At 46.9% G+C, this 10,420-nt stretch overlaps 1 protein-coding gene across 1 annotated transcript; it reads left to right on the forward strand.

Annotated features, from left to right (window-relative positions):
* Nucleotides 1-6,496: 6,496 nt before the first annotated feature.
* On the forward strand, nt 6,497-8,062 carry LOC308535819 (F-box only protein 31-like; the record flags this gene model as incomplete). Its single annotated transcript, XM_081114803.1, has 1 exon — nt 6,497-8,062. One exon carries the CDS (start codon nt 6,497-6,499, stop codon nt 8,060-8,062), a length of 1,566 nt encoding a protein of 521 aa, XP_080970929.1.
* Nucleotides 8,063-10,420: the final 2,358 nt, after the last annotated feature.

Genomic DNA, 10,420 nt, shown 5'->3' on the forward strand with positions numbered 1-10,420 from the left:
AGGAGGGCCCCCCAGTGTGGTCAGTGGTGGAACGCTGACCTACGAACCAGGAGGTCACGGTTCGATTCCCGGTCAGGGCACACGCCCGGCCAGGATGCGGGCTCCATCCCCAGTGTGGGGCGTGCAGGAGGCAGCCCATCAGCGATTCTTTCTCTCATTGCATTTTTTTTTTTTTTTTTTTTTGCGTCTTAACAAGAATGGTTAAAAGTTCCAGGTGTTGCCGAAACCGGTTTGGCTCAGTGGCTAGAGCATCGGCCTGCGGACTGAAGGGTCCCGGGTTCGATTCCGGTCAAGGGCATGTATCTGGGTGGCGGGCACATCCACAGTGGGAGATGTGCAGGAGGCAGCTGATCGATGTTTCTCTCTCATCGATGTTTCTAACTCTCTATCTCTCTCCCTTCCTCTCTCTGTAAAAAGTCAATAAAATATATTAAAAAAAAAAAAAGAAGTTCCAGTTGTCTAAGTAGCTAGAAGTTTACACTAATTTTCCATTAAAAAATTTTTCTCCTAAGAGAACTGTAAATAGTAAGACAATTTTTTTTTTTACTGTGGAGGAAAGGAAGGAAGGAAACCCTCACTTTACCACCTCCCCTTTGTAAATTTTCTACTTTTTTTTTTTTTTTTTTTTTTTGGTTAAAAGGCGTTTTTCAAGCCCCACAGCTCAGGGTTAGTGAATATACCCTTTTTAAAGAAACTGAATTTTGTGGTGAAATGACCAAATAGCTTAGACGGAGAAAAATAAGATCTGATGAAGAAAATACTAGACTTCGAATAACATCTCTCTAAGATCCATTCACACTGCTGCCTTTTTATAAGTTAGAGGCCGAAGTCTAACCCACCTAGGTACACCCAGGACTCTATAAATATACACACACCTCACATCCCTCTCAACGCAGTGAACGCTGGGCTTGGGGAAATACTGGAGCCATACAGTTCCCGAGAGAAGCTTGTTTTTTCAAGTTATTAAAAGAAGGTGGCGAGCATTCACGAGGATATGAAAATTCAGCATCGTCTGGAGGAAACTCTTGAATCTGGTTAGCGCGGCTGCCAAACATCTCAGCTATGTTATGTCAGGATGTTCAGCTGCAAGCTCCACGCTAATGGATGGAAAGACGGAGTAAGAGCAGGAAGTTCCTGCAGGAACACAGTGCAACCTTGACCATGAACTCAACTGTCCAGAGGATACCCCGTGAGGCTCCAGTTAACAGTCAGGGGTGCCAGATGCCCGCAAGTGGGGAGCAGGGAAACGCAGGAGCAGCCTGCCTCTCTCCACCTTTTCTGAGACACCATGTAGGGGGAAGATAAATTCACGTTGCTCTTTCTGAAAAAGTGGATGTTTAAAAGAAACTCACACACAAAAACAACATTATGTCTGATCAGCGTGACTCATTGGCTGAGCATCGACCTATGAACCAGGGGGTCATGGCTCGATTCCCGGTCAGGGCACATGCCTGGGTTGCGGGCTCCATCCCCAGTAGGGGGCGTGCAGGAGGCAGCCCATCCATGATTCTCTCTCATCATGGATGTGTCTATCCCTCCCTCCCTCTCCCTTCTCCTCTGAAATCAATAAAAACATATTTTAAAAACAAACAACATAACACAGCTCTAGACTCAGAAAAAAGTGATCGCCTTGGGGTGGGGGTGGGGGTAGGGGCTGGGAGGAGGGGAGGAACGGGGGGAGGAAAATGGGAGACATCTGTAATACTATCAGCTATAAAATAATATTTAAAAAGGAAAAGATAAAAGAAGTCATTAAAAACTTGGTTCCCCTCTTTTCCATGCAGTTAGCTTGCAGGGTGAGGTTGCTATTTTTATCAGCTGTCTTCAACCCAGCTGTTGCTTCATGTTAACATGGCGAATGGTGTGAAAATCCCAGCAGAGGCGCGTGAATCCCAGAGGGATCTGTCTCCTGCCGTTTCTAGAACAGATAAAATGTCATGCGCTGCAGTGGGGGTGGGTCAGGGACGTTGCACCAGTGGAGGCAATGTGACTATTTCTGACATTTATTTTTTTTAAATATATTTTTATTGATGTCAGAGAGGAAGGGAGAAGGAGAGAGAGAAACATCCATGATGAGAGAGAATCATGGATTGGCTGCCTACTGCATGCCCCCTACCGGGGATCCTGGGCATGTGCCCTGACCTGGAATCAAACCGTGACCTCCTGGTTCATAGGTGGATGCTCAACCACTGAGCCACGCCGGCCAGGCTATTTCTGACGTTCAAATGATATGGAGCTGAGGGCCAAACTTCCTCTCCATCAGCCCCAACCAAAGAGCCTGCCCTGGGAGAAACCAGAAGCAGGAGTCCTCGCGTTTCAGGGGCACCTGGCTGCCCCAGGTGCTGGCCGTTGTGGCGCCCTGAGGTTGGGACAGCTGCGTAGCCTGCAGCCCGGAGGTGGCCCCCGAGAACCCACTTCCTTTTTCTGACTTAGAATGTGACCTGTAATTTCAAACCCACTCTTTGGATTTCCTCTGTGTAAATAACAGCATTTTGGCGAGACTGTGCAATGGGGGCGGGTGGCGGGGGAGTGCCACATAAAACTTAGACCATTTAAAAATACAACTCTAATTGCAGGTTGGTTTGCCCAGGGTTTGGCAAATTAGGCGGGCAAATTGGAGGGGCAGTCGGAACTTGCCCCAGGCACAGAAACACGACTCCGCTACCCATCCGATGGTGCAGTCCACAAACTCTTTCAGAGCTTCCTTCTAGAACAGCGGTCCTCAACCTGTGAGTCGCGACCCCTTTGGCGGCCGAATGACCCTTTCACAGGGGTCGCCTAGGACCATCCTGCATAGCAGATATTTACATGACAATTCATCACAGTAGCAACATGACAGTGATGAAGTAGCCACGAAAATAATTTTATGGCTGGGTCACCACATGAGGAACTGTATTTAAAGGGCCAGAAGGTTGAGAACCACTGGTATATACAAAACCCAGCCCGGTATCTAGCATGCAGGAGGGTCTGTGATGCCTGTTGGATGGGGGAGATAATAAATAAATCATCAAGGATATTTATTGAGAATTTGGTGGAGTGCCTGGCACATAGTAGATGGCGTTCACAAGGGGAGGCTTTGGAAATTTGGTGGTGGGGTCATCAGTCTAATGGGAAGACATTACCGGCATTTAGAGGGCACGGCCAAGGACAAGGGCACTAGACAAGGCCTGGGGGGGCGGGGGGGGGGCGCAACCCTGCAAGGCAATAAGTTGCCCCACCGCCCACACAACTTCAAAAGATCCTGCCAGACATTGCTGTTAGGAGGAATCTGCGATGATCTGCATTCATAACACTGTGTTTTACATCTAATCAGAAAAAACTATTTGCACATCTCAGTGGGCACTGAATTTTCCAGGAATGCAATTAGCGCACACTCTTAGAAAACACTCGGTTGCATTTTGTTTGCAACAACTCCATTAGCAACGCTGCTCGGGGGATTTGAACCCTCAACAGAACACGCTCAGATCAGGCCATGTATGAGAGTGTGATGGTATGTGTTGATGCAAAAAAATCCAAAAACAACAAACCACACGCTGATTTGTTCATGTATTATAATTTCGTTTCTTTATTTTTTTTTAAATATTTTTATTGATCTCAGATAGGAAGAAAGAGGGATAGAAATAGCAACATCAATGATGAGAGAGAACCATGGATTGGCTGCCTCCTGCACAACCCTACTGGGGAGGGAGCCTGCAACCCGGGCCTGTGCCCTGACTGGGAATCGAACCATGACCTCCTGGTTCATGGGTCGATGCTCAACCACTGAGCCACGCCAGCCAGGCTCTTCTTTCTTCTTTATGTTATATTTAAAGCATACAAACTTTTTTGAAATTATGTATATAGGTAGGTTATCTATGCATTTTTTACAAGATCGTAAAAAAACAAAATGTTTGTTTTAAAGGAAGGCAGTTCTTGTAATAGGGATTAGAATCACTGTATTAGATGCTCTTTTTATTTTAATAATAATAATAACAATAATACTAGCTCCAGGGAAAAATTCCCACCTGGGGAAACAACCTTTCTTGGAGAGGTGACCCTGATTAAAACACATAGCGCCAAGAAGGGGAGCAAACATATTAAGAACAGTATGCCATATAGGCCAGGTCCCTTGAAACATATGCTGTGCAGATGTTTCTTCCCTGCAGCGACTGTGTCAAGCAGCAAGGATGGACCGGCTTCCGGCAGATGAAGTTGTCTTGTCTAACAGGAAAGGCCCTCTCAGAGTAGGGCCTACAGCTGCTGGTACCTGTCCTTCTGCATTCGCTTCATACTCTCTACAACATCCAGGCTTTGCTTCTGAAAACAACTGTCTGAAAGATGCATCTAAAACATCAGTGCTGTTTTGCTGGCGTGGCTCAGTGCTTGAGCGACCAGGTCAGGGTATAGGGCCACGTTGCGGGCTCGATCCCCAGTGTGGGGCTTGCAGAGGCAGCAATTCCTTGATTCTCTTTCTTCATTGATGTTTCTATGCCCCTCTTCCTCTCCCTTTCTCTCTAAAATAAAAATAAAATAAATAAAACATACATGCTATCACAGCAGAGAGATGCTCAACAATATCTAAGATTCATTTAGTAAGTTTATTGAGTTTTTGGTGAGTGCCGGCCATTTCTTAAAGTGATCCTCTGATCCACAGGTGGGGAATGTCCTGCCTGAGGTCCATCTAAGGCCCCCAAAATCATTTGGTCTGGCCCTCCCAAAGCATAGGGGTCATTTAAAGGTTTGACCCAATTGCAGCAGCCGAATTGTCAATAATTTCATTTCATTTTGTATGGCCCTCAAATGATGTTCTAAATACCCAAATGGCCCTTGGCAGAAAAGGTTCCTCACCCCTGTAATCTAATGTATTTACACTTCAATATAGTCCCTGGAGTGGACCCACAAGAAACACTCCCTAAAAATCCAATTACTTCCCCTTTCCACCACTTAAAAGAAGTCACAAATTATCCAATACTTGGGTACATTTATCAAATTTACAAAAATGTCATCAATCTCATGTGTAAAAAATGATTCCTGTGAACACAGTTGCTTTCTTCCCATTGGTAATTAGAGTAGCATCGTTTCCTGTTTCTTTGCTCTTTAATTTTCTTTGCCATAAATAAGCTGTTCATAAAATTGTTCATATTTTTATTGCATAATCCATTAATTTTATTATCTGTAAGTATAGATTTTTCGTTGCATTCTAAAAACAAATTACTGACTAAAATGACAGATATTACATGCGTATAGTAAATCCCCTTCATGTTCTATAATATAGCAGAAACAGTCTACGTACTAGCAAGTACTGAAACATTATTCTTGGCCAATAGGCAGAGCTAGCCTCCTTCCAGCCTCTGGTCATAGCTTGCCCATCCATCAGTTAGTACATCGTCATGTTTTCTGTGTGTTCCTATTTAAAGACATCTTAGTTGTGACTGGCTTTTTTTTTCACTTAGCATACATAACATTTTAAAGTTTTATGTATGCTATATTCTAGTGTATGGGTATACCACATTTTGTTTACCCATTCATCAGTTGATGAGTATTTTGGTTGTTTCCGGTTTGAGGCTCTTATGAATAACGCCGCTGTGAACGTTGTGTACAAGTTTTTTTGTGTGAACATGCTTCCATTTCTTTTGGGTATGTACCTAGAAGTGGAACTTCTGGGCCATCTGGTGAGCCTCGTTTTCCAACGTGGCCCCACTATTTTACATTTCCACCAGCAATGTTCGACGGGTCCAATTTTTAAACATTCTCATGAATGTTTTTTATTTTATTTTATTTTTTTAATCTTTAATTTCTTTATTGATTAAGGTATTACAAATGTGTCCTCATCCCCCCATTAACCCCCAGCCCCTCCCCCCACTCATGTTCTCATCCCCCTGTTGTCCATGTCCATTGGTTTGGCTTATATGCATGCATACAAGTCCTTTGATTGATCTCTTCCCCTTACCCCCACCTTCCCCTACTTTCCCTCTGGGGATTGATAGTCTGATCGCTGTTTCTCTGTCTTTGGATCTGTCCCTGTTCATCAGTCTATGTTGTTCTCTATAATCCACAAATGAGTGAGATCATGTGGTATTTACCTTTCTCTGACTGGCTAATTTCACTCAGCATAATGCTCTCCAGTTCCATCCATGCTGTTGCAAATGGCAAGAGTTCCTTCTTTTTTAACCGCAGCGTAATATTCCATTGTGTAGATGTACCACAGTTGTTGTTTTTTTAACTGCATTTCTGTGAAATGTCCGTCCCCCGCCCCCACCCCCATAGGCATATCCCTGGAGGCATTTCCCTACAGAAAGCAGATTAGTGACTGCCTGGGGCTAGGGCGGGAGGACAGGGAGGGGCACTGGGAAAGGGAGGCGCCTGTTAATGGGTTTAAAGTCCTACCAATGGCTCCTCTCGGAGGGGGCGTGGCCAGGCCCTGGGGGGCGTGGCTGGATCTCGGGCGGGACCAGCCAGTTTAAAACCCTGCGGAGGCGCTGCGGCCCGCACTGTGGTGGCTGTTACGCGGAGCGGCATGGAGCAGTGCGCTTGCCTCTGCGGCGGGGGCTCTTCGCGGGGACGTCGCGGGTGTCGTCAGAAGCGCCAGCGCCCAGCTGAGATGGCAGCAGCCAACGCCAAGCGGTGTCGTCAGGAGCGCCAGGGCCCAGCTGAGATGGCAGCAGCCCACGGCAAGCCGGCCCCGGCCCCGGCAGAAAGGCACGTGGAGGCGGACGCAGCAGCGCCCTGCTGGGCGGAGAGTGGAGGAATCGCGAGCCCCAGGCCGCCCCCGCGCTGCTCGCTGCAGGACCTGCCGGGGGAGCTGCTGGTGGAGATCTTCGCATCGCTCCCCGGCACCGACCTGCCCAGCCTGGCCCTGGCCTGCACCAAATTCCGCCGCATCCTGCAGATCGACAGCATCTGGAGACGGCGCTGCCGGGAGGAGTTTGGCGTGCGTGCAACCTTGCCGAACCTGGAGACGATCGGTGGTACGTCTTACCGAGAAGTCTATACGAAGCTGTTCCACCCATACAGACACATTTTGGGTTTGTGGCAGCTGGATCGTGGCTATAGAAGACTGCTGAATGTCGCGGTGGACGGCTTGGGCATCACTGGTTGGACGTGCAGGCCTTCCCTTAACCCCCAGGGGGACGGCCCCATGCAATTGGAGCCCTCGTTCAGAATTCGCCTGACCGAGAGGAAATCGGCCGCGGTGGAGGGCATGGAAGGCCGCCACCGCAGGCGCCACCTGCAGATTCAGAAGGACAGGTTCAGCATCCAGACGGACCACCACCGGAAGGACCACCGGAAGGACCACCGGAAGGACTCACCCACGCGGCGCTGGGACGAATGGGGGCGGGTGCTGGTGCAGGAGGTCAGACAGCCCAGTGACTGCCTGACCTACCGCCGCCTCTACCTCCCGCCGAGCCGCCCGGACGACCTCATCAGGCCCGGCCTCTTCCAAGGCAGCTACGATGCCTACGGCCGAACGATTGTCATGCTCAGCCTCCATGGGCAGCATGCCAGGGTCACGAAGATCACGGGAGACTCCACCTGGACGTTAGCGATCCACCTCAGGCGCCGCATCCAGCTGCCAGGTGGCGAGTTCTTCCGCAACTTCTACGAGCTCTCCCGCGTGGTCCAGGAGATCGACCAGCAGGTGATCCGGGAGCAGCAGCAGCAGCAAGAAGACGGGACTGGGGAAAGCCAGGGCCATGGCTGGCAGAGCCCTGCCCAGCCCAGCGGCGGGGAGTCCGGGGCTGCAGCTTTGGAGGAGCAGCCGGTCCCGTTTGTTCTGCCTGCGGGCGTGCGCTCGAAAGACCAGAACTACCCCAGAACCTGCAGGATGTGTTTCTATGGCGTGGACACTTTTACTGTCACCTTACCTGGCTTCACCTCCCCCAGGCGCTTCCCTGTTGTCTTCGTCGTGTTCGATGAGAACCGCTTCGGGTTCATCTGTCTGGCGATGAAATACTTCATCCTGTACAGCAGAGTCCAGCACACCTTCCAGAATGTGGAGGCGCCATCCCCGCAGGCCTTCCTGGAGATGCTCCAGGACATTGAGTCCGGACCCCCTGGGAAGAGCAGCTGGTATGCACTTTGAAGAGCTGACCTTCTGACCAGGCTACCCACCTTTGGTTGTTTTTTTAATCCTCACCCGAGGATATTTTCCCATTGATGTTTAGAGAGAGTGGGGGGGAGAGGGAAGGACAGAAATTATCGATGTGAGAGAAACACATCAGTTGGTTGCCTCCTGCCCAAGCCCCGAACAGGGCCAGACTGGGTAGGAGCCAGCAATTGAGGTAGAAATAAATCTGAGACCAGTGGTCTCAACTTTCCTAATGCTTCGACTCTTTAATACAGTTCCCCATGTTGTGGTGACCCCCAATTTCATTGTTACAAATTGAGCATAATTAAAGCATAGTGATTAATCACACACACACAAAATCAAGACATCTTAGTTAATAATAATTAAAAAATAACAACAATAAAAAGTTAGAGCTTTGTCTTAGGTGAATGGCATAAGAAATAAGGTATTTCTTTGAAGAAATAATGAGAGAAAACTTCCCCTACCTGGTGAAAGAAATAGACTTACAAGTCCAGGAAGCGCAGAGAACCCCAAACAAAAGGAATCCAAAAAGGACCACACCAAGACACATCATAATTAAAATGCCAAGAGCAAAAGACAAAGAGAATCTTAAAAGCAGCAAGAGAAAGAAAGTCAGTTACCTACAAGGGAGTACCCATACGACTGTCAGCTGATTTCTCAACAGAAACCATGCAGGCCGGAAGGGAGTGGCAAGAACTATTCAAAGTGATGAATAGCAAGAACCTACAACCAAGATTACTTTATCCAGCAAAGCTATCATTCAGAAGTGAAGGTCAGATAAAGAGCTTCACAGATAAGAAAAAGCTAAAGGAGTTCATCACCACCAAACCAGCATTATATGAAATGCTGAAAGGTATTCTTTAAGAAGAGGAAGAAGATAAAGGTAAAGATAAAAATTATGAACAGCAAATACATACCTATCAACAAGTGAATCTAAAAATCAAGTGAATAAAAAATCTGATGAACAGAGTAAACTGGTGAATATAATAGAACCAGGGGCATGGAAAGGGAGTGGACTGACAATTCTTCTGGGGAAAGGGGTGTGGGGGTACAGGAAGAGACTGGACAAAAATCGTACACCTATGGATGAGGACAGTGGGAGGGATAAGGGCAGAGGGTGGGGTGGGAACCAGGTGGAGGGGAGCTATGGGGGGAAAAAAGAGGAACAACTAATAATCTGAACAATAAAGATTTAATTTAAAAAAAGAAATAAGATATTTCTTATTTTCATTCTGAGGTCTCACTATCTTATTCATATTACCAAAATGATCCTGTACACACACCAGAGAAACTTTATTTGTTTATTTTAAAATATTTATTTATTAAATTGCGGTGACATTGGTCCACATGAACATATAGGTTTCAGGTGTGGGTTTCTGTGTCACAAGACCTGTATATGGCATCGTGTGCCCACCACCCAAAGTCAGATCTTCTCCTGTCACCTGACAGTGGGAGCCCTTCTCACCCCACCCTCTCAGAGATACTCTTAATCCTTTGCCCTCAAAGTCCTGGTGCCGGAGAGAAAAGTGTGCATTGCAGGACTCTGAGTTGTAGCTAACTAGAGGGAACAGAGAATCAGGGAATTTTAGATCCAGAAATAATCTTAGGAAAAAAAAAATGTTTTTCATTCTCTTTTACTTTCAGACAGCCAGATTTTTGCTGTACCATGCCATCTGGCTAAGAACGCGTTGTAATAACTTTTTAAAAATGATAAAAGTAGCATATATATTTATTTTTTTAAAAATTGGTAATTATGATAAAGAACAAAGAACCAGAAAGGACTCACAATCCTCTACCTGTTTTCTTCCATTTATGGGACTCACAGCCATTTAGTTAACCATAGATCTATATTTTTGCATTTACCAGATTGCTTCTTTTTCTTTTCTTTCTTCCTCTCTCTTTTTCTTTCTCTTTCCTCTTCCTCCTCCTCCTCCTCCTCCTTCCTCTTTGCTGCTTAAATGATGCTGCCAGAAACATCTTTGCTTCCAAATTCTGTTACATATAATATTACCCACTCCCCTCGCCCCCTTCATCTACTTTTCTAGAAATAGCCTTTGGACTCAGAGGATTTGGCTGTTTCTGCGGCTCTCGATCCATCCTGCAATGATCGTCCATGGCTGCCTGAGTCACGAGGTAAAATATTGATGAGGAACTTTATGAAAGATGAATCAGGCAGAAGATACCTAAGTGTATCGATCAGTCTCCACATTGCTCATGCTGTGACAGCCAACCGCTATGATGCCCCTTCACTGGAAGCAGTAGAAGCGAGACAGCCCCAGCTCTGAGAGATTCTTGCCAAAGTGGAAAAACAAACACAACACAACGAAACAAAACCAACGCAAACCTATCACG

Source organism: Myotis nattereri (genome assembly GCF_964212035.1).
Source record: "Myotis nattereri genome assembly, chromosome: 21".
Taxonomy (NCBI): Eukaryota; Metazoa; Chordata; class Mammalia; order Chiroptera; family Vespertilionidae; genus Myotis; species Myotis nattereri.